General features: G+C 43.7%; 1 protein-coding gene across 1 annotated transcript in view; it reads right to left on the reverse strand.

Annotated features, from left to right (window-relative positions):
- Positions 1-8,647: 8,647 nt before the first annotated feature.
- The window catches only part of Mat89Ba (nucleolar protein 6 Mat89Ba), a 33,804-nt gene continuing 22,092 nt past the window's right edge, over positions 8,648-20,359 (reverse strand). Inside the window, exons 15-23 of the mRNA XM_080273309.1 lie at positions 18,914-19,091; positions 18,020-18,101; positions 17,412-17,563; positions 16,268-16,431; positions 15,082-15,332; positions 14,367-14,626; positions 12,326-12,520; positions 10,138-10,239; positions 8,648-9,683 (exon numbers count right to left, since the gene is read on the reverse strand). Coding sequence (XP_080129435.1) covers positions 9,549-9,683; positions 10,138-10,239; positions 12,326-12,520; positions 14,367-14,626; positions 15,082-15,332; positions 16,268-16,431; positions 17,412-17,563; positions 18,020-18,101; positions 18,914-19,091 — 1,519 coding nt within the window. The 3' untranslated portion in view covers positions 8,648-9,548. The remainder of the gene's footprint in view (positions 9,684-10,137; positions 10,240-12,325; positions 12,521-14,366; positions 14,627-15,081; positions 15,333-16,267; positions 16,432-17,411; positions 17,564-18,019; positions 18,102-18,913; positions 19,092-20,359) is intronic.

Raw genomic sequence — 20,359 nt, forward strand, 5'->3', positions numbered from 1 at the left:
CAATGTACTTTGTTTTAATACGGCAGGAAGTGGAGAATTCACTGCAATGGAGAGCGGTGTTGGAGTTTGTGCTTGTGCGGGAACTTTTTGCACCAAGCGGAGCTCCCACATGCGCCACTGGCTTGTGCCTGGGGCTTGGCGGGCAGTCTGGCTCAAGCCGCGCTTGTGATAGGATATGCCCAAGCCTGGATCTCTTACAATAAATCTCAAGCTGGCCCCACTGTTTATATCTCCTTCCTGGTCCTCACTCCAACAAAAGACAATACTGAAACTTTCATAAAGGTGCATTCACAGTGGAAATGCCATTGAAAAAACTCCCCCTAATTTGGGAATATAATGGCATAGGGCACACTGAAATGATGGACATGGGTGCAGCAGAGGAAAATTAAACCAAACTGAGTGGGAGTAATTTGGAACTGAAACCCAATATACAGTATACCCATTTGACAAAATCAATGCTATCTGCTCTATTGTCAGACACCTTAATCTCGGAGGGTGTGAAATAGCCACTGCAGGAGGAGACCACAGGGAAGCATGTAGGGGCCCCGAGCCAGATGGGCCCACGTCCCTCACCACCATGTGCCCTTCTTCCCCTCAACGGAGCCAGCAGGGAGTACACCGCCCTACCACACTACGCTCCAGCCGGATCAACACTCGCCAGCATCGGGGTGGGACTAGTCCCTGTACAGTCCCCAGTAGGGCCACGGTAATGTCCACCGGACTTGCCGAACAAGGAACGTCCACCGGACTTCCCTCGCCTGCAGACCCCGCAGGGAGCAGAGACACAGCAACATCCACCGGACTTGCTGTGGAGAGAATGCCCACCAGACTTCCCTCGTATGCAACCCACCACTGGGAGCAGGATCGCGATAATGTCCACCGGACTTGCTGCAGAAGGAACGTCCACCGGACTTCCCTCGTCTGCCATCCCAGGGATAAGTGGAGCCGTGGTAACGTCCACTGGACTTGCTGCAGAAGGAACATCCACCGGACTTCCCTCACCTGCCATCCCAGGGACATGTGGAACCGCGGTAACATCCACCAGACTTGCCAGGAAGGAACGTCCGCCAGACTTCCCTCGTCCACTACCCGCGAGGCTCCTGTCAAGGGTAGCATCCCTTGCTTGCCCACCCTTCCAGAGGCCAAGTGGGACGCCCCTGCCAGTCCCCCCACACCCCTAGGGGCGGAGTCTGCTCCCCAGCAGAGTCCCCGTTGGAAAGTGCCTGAAGCAGCCCCATCGTGAGTCTGGGAGTGTGCTCACTGCAGCCAGCGCCTCAATGTCTCCAGCCACTGTCGGACTCCCTGAGTATGAGAGGCCACAGGCAGACCCTGACGGCCTCCCCATGCCGGTGAGACTGCAGCCCCCAGCTGTCGAGGGATGCCCCAAGGACACCAGGCCGGGACCAACCCAGACCACCCGGCGAGACGCCCACCTCCTCCAAGGGCAGGTGCGGAGCCGCGCGCCTGCTTGCCGTGTTCAGCTCCAGTCCCAGGGGCTGCCACACCCACCAAGGCCCCACCAGAAGGGAGCCACCGACGACGCCACCCCACAGCCCACACCAGATGATCCACCATGCAGTCAGAGACCTTAGGCTTCCACGGGAGTGCACACCTGATGGGCAGCCTTCCACACCTGACCACCACCTGCAACTACCTGACCTCCCATAGTCCACCCCCTATCCTTATGTACTAATACTGTATTTGTATTGTGTCACATGTACTGTGTCTCTTTGTGGTAATATACATGTAAGACTGGTTAGTCTCTGAGCCCTGTTCCTTTTGCTGCATGCTCTGGACCCGGTCCTGAAAAAGAACCCATGTCAGTTGCCCATACTTTGGGAACAAGGAGTTGAACTCAGAGCACGCAGTACAACAGGGTGGCCACAAAAAAATCGCTTCCATCATCAGGCTGCCTTATCTCCAACTCTCACTTAAATCTAACTGGCTATCCCTATCCACTCGTTAGGCAAAACCCTGAATATGCTGCAGTAATATGGATCCCTCATATAAAATATAAATAAAAAAAGCATATGGCATTCTCAGGTTCCACTTGCCTGGGACCCCAACACCAGCAGCCTTATTTACACCTGTAATATAAAGACACGGCCAGAGTTATATGTACCAGAAAGGGTGTGGTGCTGCTTGAACAAACATACATGGAAAAGAAGACAAAAACAATGAAGAAAAAGAACAGCACAAGTGTAGGAGCCATTTTTAAATGCCAGCTAGATCCCTCACCTGCACCGCCGTCAGCCACGAAAATCAAGAGGAAGACGCATTCGTCTGCAGTAAGTACAGTTATTTTATTGCATACTCCTTCAGCATCATATTCGTAATGAAAACAAGTAAAGAGCTCAAATTGATTTTAATAAACTAATATGATGAATTTTAAAAAAACACTATAAAAAAATTCGAAAACCACTGAAGGAAGGGAGGAATAGCAGATTTATTGCAAGTATAATTACTTACACTGTATGGTTGGTTTACATTATAATTATAGATGGCAATGGTTACACAGAAGAACTATAGAGATCACACATTCGCAAAATACATCTTAGCCTACTTGATCTACGCCCAACCTACAGTATATGCTGCTGTTGCTGCTGAACTTCGGCAACTTTACTAACTTACTATTATCATTATTATTTTCTTTTTCAAAACCTATACCCTTTATCCTCCCTATATGTCACTGTTCACTAGCAGTGTCATTTGGGACTTGGATGTAATGCGACTATTGCCTACTGCAGGTCTTATTCTAGGTATCAGGATAAGAAATAAACCTAGCAATGTTTGCTTCATAGGGTAATTACTCAAACCTAATAAAGATCCCTAACCCCTATCAGCCTAGTTGATGGCTGAATGTAATAAGATTGGTGTTATGCTGCGTACTCAGCAACTCCTTGCTCTTCGAGTACGAGTTACTGACCTGGGTTCTGTTCAAGACCGGGTCTAGAGCATGCAACCAAAGGAACAGGGCTTAAACACAGGCTAGCCAGTCTTATACGTATATTACCTCAAAGGATACAAGTGCAGGACACAGTACAAATGACACAGAACAAACACAATATTAATACATAAGTATAGGAGTTGGACTACGGGAGACCAGGTAGTTGCAGGTGTCGCCCAGGTGTGGGAGGCGTCCCGATGGGTGTGCACTCTCGAGAGAGATGCAGGTCCCTGGTCCTGTGGAGACTTGTCCGGTGTGGGCTGCGGGGCAGTGTCGACGTCGAGGGAGGCTCCTCTCTGGTGGGGCCTCGGTGCGTGTGGCAGCCCTCAGGACTGGGGCTGAATAGGGCAAGCAGGCGCTCAGCTCTGCTCCTGCCTTTGAAGGAGGAGGACGGCTTGTCGGTGGGTCTGAGTAGGTCCTGGCCTGGAGTCCTAGGGGCACCCTTCAGTGGCCGGGGGCTGCGGTCTCGCCGATGTTGAGAGGCTGTCAGGAGCTGCCTGTGACGTTTCGTCCTTGGGAAGTCCGGCAGCGGCTGGTGACATCGGGGCACTGGCTGTAGTGAGCACACTCCCAGGTTCATGATGGGACCACTCAAGACACTCTCCAATGGACTCCGCTGGGGAGCAAGCTCCTCCCCTACGGTTGTTGGGGGAGCGAGAGGGGCATCCCACTCGACCTCTGGAGAAGTGAGGCGAGCATGGGATGCTACCCATGAAGGGAGCCACGGGGGTAGCAGATGAGGGAAGTACAGTGGATGTTCCCTCCCCGACGGGCACGGTGGGCACCGCCACGGTTCCACTAGTCCCTGGGACAGCAGGTGAGGGAAGTATGGTGGACGTTCCCTCTCCGGCAAGCACGGTGGGTGTTGCTGCGGTCCTGCTCCCGGTGCGGCTGCAGACGAGGGAAGTATGGTGGATGATCCCTCCCCAACGGGCATGATGGGCACTACAGCAGTTCTGCTTTGTCCTGGGACGGCAGGTGTGGGAAGTACAGTGGACGTTCCCTCCCTGACGGGCACGATGGGCGCTGCTGCGGTTCTGCTTTGCCCTGGGATGGCAGATGAGGGAAGTACGGTGGATGTTCCCTCCCTGGCAAGCATGGTGGACATTTCCGCGGTCGCACTGGGAACTGTGAGAGCACAAATCCCACCCCAATACTGGCGAGTGCTGGTCCGGCTGGAGAGTAGCGTGGCGGGGTGGCGTACTTTCTGCTGGCTCCGTTGAGGGGAAGAGGGGCGCATGGTGGCGGGGGACGTAGGCCCGTCTAGCTTGGGCCCCTTACGCGCCTCCCTGTGGTAGGTATTTCATCAATCCATCTGCGCACCTCTTTGTGGTCTCCCCTTGGGGTGGGTATTTCAATTGGAAGGTCAGTTTAACTATAGTGCTTTTACCTTAACTTGGCACAGATTTTGGTCCTTTTGCTGCTTATTTCACGTAACTCAGTGGTAGAATAAGGCAATGGTTGTACATTTCCTCCACAGCTCTTCATGTCTAGATATTCCAGCATTAGTCTATTGCTATGACTTGATTTTTGAGATGGAGATATTGTAATTTGAGGCCAAGTTAGAGCAAAATGTAGAGTAACAAAGACACATTCAGACCTCATAATTAGGCCCATCAAACTTAATGAAACCACATCTTAATGATTTAGTTCTTTGGTTGCCCCAGTTCTCTCAGGTGAAAACAAAGTGACTGGTGAACCTCATGCGGTTGATGGGCGTTTGTCTAAGCTGGTAATACCCAGCGTCGCAATACTGTATGTCTGTGAGAGAGACGCCATCCCATCTTGTTCTTGTTGGATGATGATAATAATTACTGATGATGATGATAATAACATGATGCTAATATGATGATGATGGTGATAATAATGAGGTGTTGCTTCCTCCAGACGATTTCATTGAGCACACAATGAACATCTGGAACTAAAGGCATTAAATACTAAGGTTCTTGAGGTAATAAGATATGGAGACCACAGGGAAAGCACTAACACCATTGGGATCCTGTGGCTCACTATCAACTGAAAACAGAATCTAGCGCTAGCTGGAATAGAATACCAGAGCTGTCCTGACCATGACAGGGTTAATAAAGACCATATTAATATTTTTAGGCTCCTATCATTCATTCTCAGCTGAATAACATTGTTTAGCATTAATTGAAATTGAATACAATAAATGTGCCCAACATGGGAGGGTTAAGGCACCTGACTACTGGCAGAATGGCCCAATTCTTGTTATCTTATATCCTAGTAAATCCTCCTTGCCAACCTGTCTGCTTGTCTGCCTGCATACCAGCCAGCCAGCCTGCTCCAGCCATCCTTTCTGTCAGCCTGCCTCACTGCCATCCTTTCTGTGTGCCTCAATGCCATCCCTTCTCTCTCTCACTGTGTACCTGCTATCCTTTCTGTCTTCCTACCTACCTATCATACTTTCTGTCTGCCTGCCTCAATGCCATCCTCTCTCTTTGCCATCTTTTCTGTCTGCCTGCCTCAATGTCATCCTTTCTCTTTTGCCTGTGTACCTGCCATCCACTGTCTGCCAGCCTCCCTGCTATCCTTTCTCTGGCTGCCTCCCAGCCTGTCAGCCAACCTGCCTACCTACCTGTTGCTATCATGCCAAATTACCTGCTGCATCTTTGCTTCCTACCCTGCCAGCTATCTTGCCTACCTGCATGCTGTCCTACCTGACTGCCAGGCTGTTACCTTATTTTCTAACTTGCCTGGCACTGTCTGCCTGCTTGTCACCTGCTTGCTGTTGCCCCGACTACCTGACACCCTGCCTCTCTGCTTTTCACCCTGTCTGCCTGTTACCTTGCTTTTCAACTTTATAATTGCATGCCCGTCACCCTAACTCCTACTCTGTATTTCTGTCACTGTGCTTGGCACCCTGCCAGTCTGCCTATCACCCTGCCTGCCTCTCTGCAATTTCTTCCTGCCTGCTTGCCTGCCTATCTGTCAAATAGGCTGAAGGATTGGCAGTTCTATAGGTAGGCAGGCAGGCAAACATCCAGTCAGGCTGGCTAGATGAATGGATGACAAATGTAGGGAGGCAGGCAGACAACCAGGGAGGCAAGCTGGCTTGAAGGATGGCAGAACTGCAAGAAGGCATGCAGACAGAAAACCAGGCTAGCTAAAAGAAAGAATGGCAGGAAGGCAGACAGGGAGACAGGCAGGTTGACAGGTAGGTAAGCAGGCAGGTATGGTGGGAGGCATATAGTCAGTTGTCACAAAACCTTTCCTCTTTCAAATAAATTTTCATTAGTGTACTTTATCAGGCAAACATAAAAGAATATGGTAACTGTACTTGTTTGTATCTTATTGATGCTTTTGTAACAGTTTTCTTTGCCAACCATGGGCCCTATTCTCATGATGTTAGGTGCCTTTCTAGCACCTCTCCCTTAGTAATTAATGTTGCATATTCTTATTCAGAAAGAAAGAATGACAGTGGGGAAAAAAAAAAAAAAAAAAAAAAAAGTCCTTTCCAGGAAAAAATGAACAAAAATAAGTCAACCTAAACAAAGAACTGTTCATTTCAAGACTTTCGATTTCCTTTAGCTTCCAAGTTGCTCCTTCTGGACTAGTTCCATTGTTCTACTTTCCATTAAGACTGCATTCTATTTTAGTTTAATTATCTCCTCATCTAAAACATGTTGTCTTAACCCTTCATTTAAGTTCTGACTTCTTAATATGGTCATTAGAGTTGAACACATCCCAGCTCACAGTTATTACAGGGCCAAGGAAACTGTGTGCCTGCATCATTCTCATCCATTTAAATGTGTGCTGTATCTGATCTGGGATACGGCTTGCCTTTGCTTCATATTTTTCCACAATGTTGCCTTCATTCTTTTTTCAATACATTAAATCATCATCATCATCTAATCCTGTGTTGCCCCATGAGGAGCATAGGAGCACAGGGCTAGGCAAGCTAGTCCTCACATTTAAGATGAAAGTGACCTGCCTCATCCGTCCCTGAGTGGCATTTCGTGAGCAATAAATCCCAACCACCCCATGGATAGAAACCTTCACAGGCTCAATCCAATTGGGGTGCCTTGATTGTCCACTAAACCACCAGGTGTCATAATTTGGTTATATGGTTACCACCCAGCACAGTAAATGGTTTCCTAGTGTACAGGAAACCATTTGGCTTGTCATTCAGTGCAGCGTCACCCAAAGGCAGAAGGAAGAGGGAAGAATGCAGGGGAAAAAAAAAAAAATGTATAAGGTCATCCACAGGCAGAAGGAAGAAGAAAGAATGAAGGAAGTAAAGACAGAAGAGAAAGGAAGAAAGGAAGGAAGAGAGGAAAGGGTAGTCACCCGGGAGCAGCACTACATCGAGTGAGTGGATGGTGAGCATCCCCATCTACCATTTAAAAAAAAAAAAAAAAAAAAAAAAAAAAAAAAAAAATGTCTCCTGGCACTTTTACTAACTTCTCAATACAAGTTTTTAAATCACTGTCTCCCACACTTCCTTTTCCTTCTGGGTTCTCTCATGATGAAAATTTTTAAAAATTACTGTCTCCTGACACTACTTTCACTTCAGAGGAGTTCCCTCATAATGAAAGAGTTAATCCATTCGTTCATTCCATCATCAAAACCAGTATTGCCCAAACAGGGGCATAAGGGCCAGGGCTAGGCTACTGAGTCAAGATATTTAAAAGTCAATTACAATGATAAATTTGTAAATCATTATAAATTATAAATTGAAATACTACTTCAACACTAATGTATTCAGAAGTGTTAAAATAAGTTCTAATAACATCCTGCTATTGTCCCAAAGGCAGTGTCTGGCACCTAAACTTAAAAATTACAGTTAGGCAAATAGACATACACCATGAGTCATGTTTCTTTTTTGCCCAGGTAGTTGTACACCATAAACCAATTACTACGCTGAGTGGTAACCATATAACCAAATTATGGTGCCTGGTGGTTTAGAGGGTAATTAAGGTGCTCCAATTGGATTGCGTCTGTGTAAGTTTATATCCAAGGGGTGGTTGGGGTTTACTGCTCACATAATGCCACTCAGGGATGAGTGAGGCTGGTCACTCTCATCTTAAATGTCAGGAACAACTTGCCAAGCCCTGGGTTTCTATGCTCCTCATGGGGCAACATAGGATTGGATGGATGGATGGTTATATTGCCAGGCATGTAAGTTAAACTGGTGTATCCAATAATGCAAAACAATGCACAACGTTGTAGCAACGGTTAATTGTTTCTCCAAGACAAGGCATCATAGCATTTGCAACTGGCACCTGTAACATTACAACATTGCAGACAGGTGACAAATGTTTCTGAAAGTGAGTTATACATAGCATAATATTCATTTACTGAGGATGGCTCAACCCCAACTACCTTTCAGAATAAGGCCTTTATGGGCTACATTCAGTTGGAGTGTTTAAACTTACTACATCACCAGGCACCTAACTCTCACTTCCAAGACCTTTCATAAATATCTGTGAGGCTGAACCATTCTTTCAACTGTCAAGTTAACTTCATCAGCTGGGTGATGTACCATATATATTAATATATTCTTGCTACCTCTGGATGATTTTATTTTGGTCTGCCACAACCTTCACAAACCCTTTCAGTGTTATGTATTCTTTTCAAGTAAAGCAAATAATCATGAGGCAACAAGAATAAGAAAATATGTCATCAAATTCATGGAGATAAAAAAAAGTTACATATGTATGATGTATGCAAAAAGGGAGAATGACCCTTGTCATGCTGAGTCACCCATTAATCTTCATTTATTCAGTTCATTTCACGTAACAGTAAAACAGAAACATCCGGTCCCATATAACAACATGCAAAGTGTAGGGACTTTGCTACCGTAGTTCAGAAGTTTTAGGGGCACGTGACTGGTCTATAGACCTGCTGACATTGCATGGTCAACAAGCCTCCAGGTGACTGATTTGAACCAATGTGCACAGTACCAGACCTTCCCCATGACTGACTCTGTGGGCCCCAAAACTGCGTTATCAATTTATTTCATGTGCAGTATTGTATTTTTGTTTAAATTAAAATTCAAAATTGTACAGCCATTTCCCTTGGGAGCATGATGGCTCAGTTGGTAGAGCACCTGACTCAAGACCCAAAAGTCGTGAGTTCATGCTGTGTTTGGGTAAGCCTGCCGGGAGAGGTAGCACTCTCCCGTTACCCAGCTGGTTGTAGCTGTGGCTCAGTGGGTTAAGAGCACTCTGACTGAAGCGTTGGAGGTTCAAGTCCACCCAAGGGTCACTGGTAGACATCAGGAGGGGCGTCTGGTCCTAAAGTGCTACACGTTCCAAAACCTAAGTCCTCTAACCTGGGGGAATGCCTTAGCCCTTATAAAAAAAAAAGGGGACACGGTGTTTAAATAAGAAAAAAAAAATCACATAAAAAATATACTGTACATTCATTATGTCAACTCATCAATACTATGCTACAACTGGTTTATTCCTTAAAGTTTCCAAAATTTGGGACTAACCACAAGAAAGCATACTCTGTGTACAACAAGTATTTTCTACAAATGGTAAAAGCTAACCTTCAGGTCTTAACATCATTAATGTTGATTTATGACAGTATATAACTTAGGCAATAACAATCCAAACAGCAACAATCACGACAGTGATCACGTGTTCTTGAGTTTTACAGACTGGACAAGTCCCTGGCCAAGAGTGTGGAAATCACTGATGATGGCATCCATGTTGGGCACTTGTGTCAACTTTTTCACTCCTACCACCTGGTGTCCTTCCAAGCTGGTTACCTGTTGAGTATTGGTGTCAGCATATATATACTCACTGTCATGATGTAGTATAGCTGCACACAAAATTGTTCAGTAAAAGAGCAGCCTTACCTCTCACCCTCTAATGCTTTACTGGATATTACATCACTTCACTCTTAGTCTAGGTGAAACAATGTATATGGCAGAAAATATGATCAAAGCACTTGTAACCAAAACTGGAATGATTATGATTTTAATAAACCCATTAAACCCAGTCAACATGATTCAATCTGCATTCATAAATTTTCCATTTACCATTAGTGGCAGTACAGAATAAAGAACATCTATACAGGGCAGTCTAGAGACAAAGTGATCAGCCAAACTGCTAATCTTGGAGAGAAGATGCAACCACTTTAAAGACGTAACTGTACAGTGATGACATAAGGGAGAATATGATAATGATGATTACAATCAGAAAGGGAAGAGTTGGCCCCACCTTCAGATCCTGAGGAGTGAGGGCCGTAGGCTTCCATACCACACCCACAAACTTCCCTCCGTGTTCATCATGGAAGAAGAGCGCTAAGTGCCCAAATGCTTCCTGCCAAAAAGAGTGTTAAATTACGACAGTAACCCTTAACTCTACTGGGCTATGGTATCCTAACATCAGGACCCTAATTTGCCACTTCACTATGATGGCAGTGCTGAAGAGGGATGCCTTCACACAGAGACACCAATATAACTGAGTAACTGCTCGCCAAGTTAAGCAAATGTCCCTCATCTTCCTCCAAATCCCTGAAAAGAGGAAGGTGGACACAAGGATAAGGGCAACTTTAGCTTGTAGTTCACTGGGATCAAATTTCAGATGAGCATAGGCTTGCACCCATCACCACCACCACCACCACCACTATTTTGCTGATGCACTTAAGTTGACCTGGTTACCAGCAGACTTTATTCAACTTTGGAGGGGCCTGTACTGGTGAAAGTGCTGATGAAGGCTAAAACTAACCACAGCATTGTCAGAAGTCTCCCTCAAGGTACATAACAGGGTCTGGTGGCAGCAATAACAAAATATAAATTACAGATAAGTCATCAGGCTGAAGGAGTTAAGGGACTTTTAGATGATATTAATAATCTGAAACATATGAGAAAACCACTAAGAAAAATTCTCTGCCAGTATTACGGGGTGCAGTAAAGCATTCAGATATTCTGCTTGGGTATGGAGTATCGAAATAGTACAAAATATGGCTCTTTCACATTAACTAGCCTCAGAGTTTGGGAGAGTGTGTAAGAAATGGAATCTAAAGGTGAATGTAGGGAAGAGTAAAGTGATGGTCTTTGAGAGAGGTGAAGTCAGTGAATGTACAGTGAGGTTGGATGGTGAGGAAATGGAAAATGTGTGTGCGTGTAAGTACTTGGGGAGTGTGATGAGTAAGGATGGAAGTTTGGAGGGTTAAGTGCTTGAATGGGTACAACAAGGAAGAAAGGTTGCTGGCTCCTTGAAAGCAGTGATAAGAAACAGGGAAGTGAGCATAGAAGTGAAAAAGTTACTACATGACAGTATTGTGATACCAACTCTAACGTATGGAAGTGAAGCTTGGACGTTGTTGGAGGGACACAAGTCAAGAGTGACAGCAGTGGAAATGAGTTATTTAAGAGAAGCCTGTGGAGTCACATGGTGAGACAGGCTGACAAATGAGGATATAAAGGAGCGTTGTGGTGTGGATGTGGATGTGACAGGAAGCGTTAGGAGGAACACGCTGAGGTGGTTTGGCCATATGGAGAGGACGGAGGGTGACAGACTGATGAGGAGAGTGTATGTGAGTGAGGTGGAGGCCAAGGATGAGATGGAGGCATGGAGTGGAGAAGTATTTGAGAGAGGGGGTGTGTGGGTTGGGAGCAGGGCAGTGAAATGGCGGGGGACAGGGCGACGTGGAGGCGATTTGTTTGTGGCCACCCCGTATGGGATTAAGGCATCTGGCAATAGATAGATAGACAGCCTCAGAGTTTTTTCCTCCTGTAGCTTATTTCACATAGATCAATGGCTGAAAAAGACAAAGCTGTGACTCTACATGCATTCCATAGCACTTCTTCACGACAAGCATTTTATTCCATTACAACTTGGCATTCAAGACGTAGATGGCAATTTTAGGCTACATTAGGGTAAAAGGACTATAGGTGGTGCAATATGAAGGCATGTATATTATCTCATCATGTATCCTCTCCCAATTTATAAAGTACAAGCAACTCTCTTTATAGGAAAGGAATGGATTCTAAAATATTAAAACATTTTACAATAGTAATGGAACTACAACAAGTAATTTTTCTTTCATTTTTGGAGCACTAAATAACAGAATGTCAATGAAGGCCACGTATGATGAGGTCTGCCAGTACGTTATCTCACCATGTATTCTCTCTCAGTGTATTGTATCTCATTTTAATGTTTCTCCAGTCATCATCATCATCATCCTGCCCCTCCCACCTTTTTTCCACCTATGGATGGTGTGGGGTACAGTCTAGAAAACAGATATATAAAATCACAAAAGCAAGAGAACTATGAAAATTATGACTAGTGATTATGACTATACCTTGAGATATAAGTCATTGCAGTAAAAGAGTGACAATCTTTAGTTTCACCCCACTCTACTGTAACTCATTTACTCACTTTGAAAACATACAACACTTACTCTTAGCTCCTTCAGATAAAAGTATGCAGCATCAAACATCACAATAGGCATGACCTCTTCAGGACTCTTCACATAGGGTTTCAATTTATATTTTCTTCGTGGGATGTAATGTATGCTTTCATTCAGTCTGCTGAGTTGGTAATCAACCAGCTTGATGACAACATCATAATCATCTAATGCTGGCCGAAACACAACCTGGTGGGGGGATTGGAAAGGGACAATGAACAGAAGGAAATGCCACGTCAGTGAAGTATTGAACTACAGGCAGTACAGTACTACAAAACTCTATGTCAGATGACCAGATGTCTCATGACAAGCTTCTTCATGTATTAAAAACTAATAAGAAAAAAATGAAAAGCATCATGTTAACAGTCTGTTTTCTGTTAAGGGCAGTGAAAAACAACACATTCCTTTCTTTTTTTTTTTTTTTCCATGTCCACCTCTAGGCAAAGGCTTCAAGGCCTATCCCCAAGTCCCAGTAGTTCTCCTTGGGGTCCAGTAATCCTCCTCCATCTCCACATGTTACCACTTCAGTGCTAACATCCACCATCCATACTGAATACATGCTAGGGCTTTCTCATACAGGACTGGTGTACTGGTATTAGCAGGAATACTCTTATGACATATTGCCGGGTCATCTGGTAGACCAGAAAAGTCTGCTTTTTTTTTTTTTTTTTTTTTTTTTTTTTTTTTTTTAAAATTCAAATCCTTAAACTGTTCCCTGCCAAAGCTGGGATTTGAACCTGGGCCCATTAGGACAAATGGCCACTTCTCTACCAATTCTGCCACCATGGATGTTAAACCACAAGATTTTAAAAATATACTGTATATAGATTTTCTCAACAATCAGTCCCACTAATAATTATCCCTTTTGCATGTGTGGCAGAGTAAAGATTGAAATATATACTGCTATATGTACATCTCCCAGTACTCGCATGCATATACCCATCAGTAAATATCTTTTTGGTGGTAGGTGGGGGCACTTACCATCCACTCACTCGATGTAGTGCTGCCTCTCTTCCTTCCTTCCTCTTCTGTCTTTCTTTCCTTCATTCTTTCCTCTTGCTTCTGCCTATGGGTAACTTTATACTCCCTCTTCTGTCTTTCTATTCTCTTCCTTCTGCCGATGAGTGATTCTACACTTAGTGATAAGCCAAATGGTTTCTGGTACATCAGGAAACCATTTACTATGCTGCGTGGCAACCATATAACCAAATTATGGCGCCTGATGGTTTAGTTGGTAACTAAGGCACTCCAATCGGATTGAGCCTGTGTAGGTTTATAACCAAGGGATGGTTGGGGTTTACTGCTCACGTAATGGCACTCATGGATGAGTGAGGCTGGTCAATCTCATCTTAATTGTCAGGACCAACTTGCCTAGCCATGGGCTCCTATGCTCCTCATGGGCGACACAGGATTGGATGATGGATGGATCAATGAAATATCTTTTGCAGTGCATAAACAGGCTAATGTTTGGGTGAACTACTCTAGCAGTCACAATCATCATCACGACCTTTAACTGACACCTAAGAATGGAAAACAGATAGTCTTCTCATACGTGTTTCAAACTAATACATACTGGTAATGCCAATATTTTTTCTCCTACTACAGTACAGTACTGCACTGACCTCTTCCATCTGATGATGTATTACTGTATTCATTTTCTTCTTACTATGTCCAGATCCTTTGATTAAGCTTACGAAAAGTCTCCAATGTGGTGGGAGTTAATGGAGATCATTTCTAACCCCTCCAGCATGAAAAAGCTCTCTTTGCTTAACAAAATCCTCTGGTTTATTATTATAAAAAAAAAAAAAAGAAAAAAAAAAAGCCATAGTTACCCCAATTACAGAACACTCCAGTCCTGAGTAACAAACTTGACATGTGTAAAGGTTCAATTTCCATTAAATGACTCAGGGTTATTCAAGCATGCAATGCCATCATGGGATACAGGCTAATCACATAGCGTGAAAGCTATGGTTGCCGAGCCTCGGGTCCCTACACCAGAAAGAGGGTAGCTACTGTACTATGGACTGACTGTTACCTTGACATCAAGTGTCTGGCTCAGCAAGTTAGTGTTCAGGTACTCAAGAGCAGCGGTGGCCAGCTGTTTAGCACGATACAGGATCTGAGGTGACGGCGCCGCTCGGGTCCAGAATGAAGCGTGTTTGTAGCGCTGATCCAACCGGGTGGGGTCCTCAGAGACAGGGATATTACGCAAGTCATAGGGAGTTGCAATGAACATGTGGGGCAGTGTTGCACGCTGTGAGGTGAACCGACGATGTAGCTCTGCCACATCTTCATCTGAGGGGATACAAAAGGTACAGTATTATCAATGGTTTGTTTTCACCTAATATTGCTGGGTCACTCCCACAACTTGAATACTTGATGATAAACATTACCTATAAGGTAAGAACTCCTCCTTGGTTGCTAGTGCACAGTCAGCTTATTTTCACATGACAGAACTGGACCACTCCTCCAATTTGAATACTAAGTCACAGTTGCATGAAATTTGAAAAGCTTTAGTTATTAGGCAGGAATAATTCTCCCTGGTTACTAATCAAACTGGCTCTCCAACCTGACTACACTTGGTCACCAACATGTGGGAACTGGACTGGACTGGCTTTTCACAACAAGCTCCCAGCTCTATTTCTACAAACTGATTTTGCCCCTTAATGTGCTAATAAATTACATTACCTTCCATACTGAGGATCTCCCATATATCACAACAATAATATATCAACTGTTTATTTACATACCTGTAAAAGCTTCACTAAGATTAACAAGGAGTGGTGTGGTCTTCCAATCTGTGTGGATCAAGAGGCTGAGGAACCGGAGGAAGGTGACATGGGGTGTGTGTGGATGAGAGTATGGGGCTGGCATCAGATAGAGATGTGCAACCAGAAGCTCCACTGCAACATGAGGCAGGTGGGGCAGAAGCAGCTGACTCCCCACCCATCGCTTGCACAACCGCACACCACTGCTGAAGCTAGGGTGTTCTGCCTGGATGCTGTGGATTACAATTCTTATTGTCTGGTGAACCCTATACTGTGCCCCTAAAACAATATGATGCTGAACAATCTACTTCAGTAAGCTGTGCATTAAACTATACCATAATGCATATTACTGTAACAATTTGTAAATGGTTGTTGTTGCTCTACCCAAGTCTTTAGCCAAAAAGACCAACGGACCACAAGCAAGTAGCTGCCTTCCTGTGGCAGATGGCAGCTGAGGCTCCTTCAAAATGACAAGGTGTAGGGAAAACAGAGGAGGCATAATTCCCAAAAGGATAAGCTGTGTATAGATAAGTACGAGCACTGGTCTCAGCACAGCCTTTGACAGCATTGTAAATGTGATCAAGTTCCCTACCTGGGTGCATAGTGCAAGGCCATCTAATGGGTTCTGGTCTCATGTCACTTTCATAGTAGTAACTCTAGAGATGATGGTAACCATTCACCTACTATCTTTTTGGTGGGCTAATGGGTGCTACACCTTGTCCATGAGTGACCTGGGACTATCCAGGGCAAAGGTGTCTATTTTCTCTAAGCTGGGCACATGCTCCAGCCACATACCCCATTTGTAAAAGGCAATAGTATCAGCCAATCTAATTTCATCTCTTGTGAGAAGTATGGGACTGAGGATAGGCTACCTTAGTTCAGAAACTGTAAGGATAGGCAACAGGCCTCCTCAGCCCCTGTGGAATCATGGCACATTACCGAAAAACCACAGGCCACCTCTTGGAGATCTGAGCCAAGGTGTATAGCAACTGTCTTTCACTACAAATGCCACCTTAGGTAATTTGACCACTAAGCTTTGGAGCTGATACATCCAATGATAAACCAGGTCATGTAGGCCAAAACAATGAAAAGATAAATGACGTATAATACAACAAATCTAAGGCTGTACTGAAATTAAAGAAAATAACTAGAGGAACATAAAAATTACCTGGCGAGAGCAGTGGTAAATTTTGGCATGATGTCTATATGTTTCTCATAGTGAAATGCATCCGGACTATCCTGCTCTTTGTAGTGCCCCTCAGGTGTCTCAATCAACCGCCTCAGGTAGATCTCACGCAGGTAACTCACACGCACACGAAATACATATCCCTCCTGGAAAAATACAGTGAATTATATACTGGAGGAAAAAAAAAAAAAAAAGAAAAAAAGAAAAAATGAAAAACACCATCCACTCACTTCATGTAGTGCTGTCTATGGGTGACTCTATGCTGAGTGACAAGGCAAATGGTTGCCAATAAACCAGGAAACCATTTACTATGATGGATGGTACCATATAACCAAATGACACCTGGCAATTTGCTAGGTCAACCCCTGCTGGGTTGGTTTTTTTGTTAAGTAGTTTACCCCCCTTGAGCCACTGTTTTATAACCAATGTAAATTGTATCTCATATGAGGCTTGTAGTGTGGCATGTGCAGACCTTCGCTGTGCCTCAAATGAGGTCTGCAGATCGGCAAGAGTTAAGGTGTACCAACTGGACTGGGCCTGTAAGAGTTTATATCAGGGGGATGGTTGGAGTTTACTGGTCACATAGTGGTACTAAGAGACAAATGAAGAGGGTGGTTACCCTTTCTTTAAATATCAAGATCTTTGCTTAAAAAAAAAAATAATAATAATAATAATAAAATAAAAAGACAAGTGACCATCAATTACACAAGAAAGTAAAATCTTTGTTTATAGCACCAAACCTGTTGACAAATGATAAAGATATAATTCAATACCTTTATAAGATGGAAGCAGGGAAAGAGGAGAGCCCATGTGCTGGTTCACAGCTACGGCTACAATACCACTGTATATTATGAAACAGCTACTGCTACAATGCCACTCTATATTATGAAGTACCTACTGCTACAATACCACTGTATATTATAAAGTAGCTACTGCTACAATACCACTGTGTATTATGAAGCAGCTACTGCTACAATACCACTGTATATTGTGAAGTAGTACTTGCTTGAAATATTAATAAAATGGCAACAAGATGCAGCCCCTCAATTTAAAACATAAATGCTTTTAGTAACCGTGTAAATTCCATATGATTAAGAGTAATAATGTAAACATAACATGGAATTACCCATAATATCTGCAAAAACTCTGGAAAAAGTTGTACTGTGATGTCATCCTTTTTCAGCATGTCAGCCATCTTGCTATGGAACTCAGCCTTAACAGCCTGGATGGCTGTCACATCATCAGGCCATTTACCACTGATTTCAAGAAGCACAATAACTGCAATAAAAAATGTTATTTATAAACAAGATTCTCATATCTATGCCCAAATTCAATAGACGAAAGAATGCAGAGAATGATGAGGAATGTAAAAGTACTACAATGAAGGCTATGCTACTATATAACAAAAATTATTATAAAAAATATTTTACAGGGCTGTTGGTATCTTTGTAACTTTCAATCAAATGCTCGTAAAGTATTCTAGTGAATATGTTAAATGCTTGAAGGTTCTAGCCGTGCAGTCAGATTTTTTTGTTCATGTGACACTGAACTTAAAAAAGGGACAACATTTTTTTTTTTGTGCATACTGTATAGGAATGGAAAATTCTAAAGAAACATCTAAGTACGACATCTGTAACTATCAAGGTTGTATCTTCTCACAAGGCCGAAGAATCAACGTGATCCAAGTACTAATGTGGCTCTATACAGTTAACACAACTTGATCTGCAACTTTACCTTCCATGGCATACTGGAAATCCCTGCAGTGACCATCATCACCAGAAAACTCAAGGTGATCATCATCAATCACTTCAATAATCTGAAAAGTCAGAAAGACATTAGAGTCATATAACAAAGAGTTCCTCCATTTACCATTTCTAAGTGGCAAAGGACTCCCCTACAGGATATAAAACCATCTTACAGAGTAACAGGGGAAAAAAAAAAAAAGTCACTGTATTTAAATCATGAAAGAAGAATGCTTCATAATCTTTCAAAACGAAGGACCTCCCCTAATCTGACTAACTATCCAGAGGTTGCATGAATAAAACAATGGGAACATCACTGTGGTGAAGGGGTTAATGATGAAAATTTATTAACCCTTAACTATGATAAGTCTCTCCTCACGTGAACTGGAAGAAACAAGAATACTGTATACATACACACACACGTCACTATACTGAGGGGGTTAATACAATTCCTGCCCACTGGCCTCTAAAAATTTAAACACTTTAGAATAAACTGCTTGGTTCTTAACTTGGTGTTAACATACCATACCTTCTTTGCAACCTCTCGGATGGAAACCCCCTACAAACTCCATCTACAACCTCCCCACTCGGATGGAACCCTTACAGCCTCCATCTGGTTGGACTGTCTTAACCCACTAAACCACCAACTTAGTTTGTTAGGAATGGGGGTCCTAGTTCCTTGTCCTCCCCCTCCTTCCCCTTGGCTGTGCACATGAACTTAAGTTAACTTTCTCCCCAGATTCATGTTCCCAGTGAAGTCATACAGTCACATTCTGGATCCCTTCACCTTGTGTGAATGAGGAATTTTTCCAAATGAAGATCTCCCAAAGGATCCTATTCTACAGTATATTCATTAACAAACAGATTTTCCAGTCATCAGTCTCACCTGTCCTTGGCTACATATGGCTTTTGCTGTGGGAGGATACACCCTTGCATGTCTGCTAACATCTGATGTACACTGTACTGCTGACACCTTCAGTGGCAGATCTAGAACACGAAGTTTGCGAGATAAGGAGTCAAAAGCTTGGATGGCAGAGACTATTGCTTCTTCACCAGTGGCATACCTGCAAATAGTACAGTAATTAATAATTAAACTGTCATCATCATCACTATTATCCAGACCCCTTTTTCCACACCAAGCTAAGGTGAAATAAAAATAAAAACCAGTGGCAAACTATAGAGTATCGTACTAATTCGTCTATCTATCTGTCATCCAATCCTTTACTGCCCCATCAAGAGTCTGAAGTCTACACATTCTACTGTCATGGAAAAATATGATGGGATGATCATAATGTTGGAATCTAGATGTCTATCTATCTATCTATTGCCAGACGCCATAATCACATACGGGGTGGCCATTTGACTCTGAGTTACTTGTTTTACAGGGAGGGGCACTAACCCTCCACAAACCCACTTGACACGTAGGGAGCACATATGGTTTGGTTATATGGTTACCACCCAGCGTTGTAAATGGTTTCTTGGCTTACAGGAAACCATATACAGTATTATGGCTTGTCATGCAACGTAAAGCCACCTGTAACGGAAAGAAAAGCATTAGGTAGTGACAGGAAAGATGGGAGAAATAGGAAGAGAGGAGGGCAGACACAGAAAAAGAATGATAAAGGCTAAGGATACTATTAAAAAAAAAAAAAAAAAAAAAATGTTGAGAATCTAGGTGAAAAAAAAAAAAAAAAAAAAAAAAAAAAAAGAAATAAAGATAGGAACAACTCAAAGAAAGGTGGTTAACACTATCAATGTGCTGATATAAAGCAAAAAACTGAGTAACTACATCCATCCATCATCCACTCCTACATTGGCCCATGAGATGCATAGGAGCCTGGGGCTTGGCAAGTTGGCCCTGATATCTAAGATGAGAGTGACCAGCCTCACTCATCCCTGAATGGCATTACATGAACAATAAACTCCAACCACCCACCAGATATAAACCTTCACCGGCTCAATCCGATTGGAGTGTCGTAATTACCCACCAAACCACCAGGCGCCATAATTTGATAGTTTGGTTATATGGTTACCAACCAGCGAAGTAAATGGTTTCCTGGTGTACAGGAAACCATTTGGCTTGTCACCCAGTGTAGACTCACCCACAGGCAGAAGGAAGAGGAAAGAATGAAGGAAAGAAAGACAGAAGAGGGAGTGTAAAGGAACCTGCAGGCAGAAGGACGAGGAAAGAATGATGTAAAGGATGAAAGAAGAGGAAGGAAGGAAAGAAGGAAGGAGGAGAGGAAAGAACAGATACCTGAGAGGAGCACTACATCGAGTGAGTGGATGGTGAATGTCCCCACCTAGCACAACACACGTTTCTAAATGACTC

The sequence above is a fragment of the Coenobita brevimanus genome, chromosome 54 (assembly GCF_032717465.1).
Source record: "Coenobita brevimanus isolate Jiangsu-jjx chromosome 54, ASM3271746v2, whole genome shotgun sequence".
NCBI lineage: Eukaryota > Metazoa > Arthropoda > Malacostraca > Decapoda > Coenobitidae > Coenobita > Coenobita brevimanus.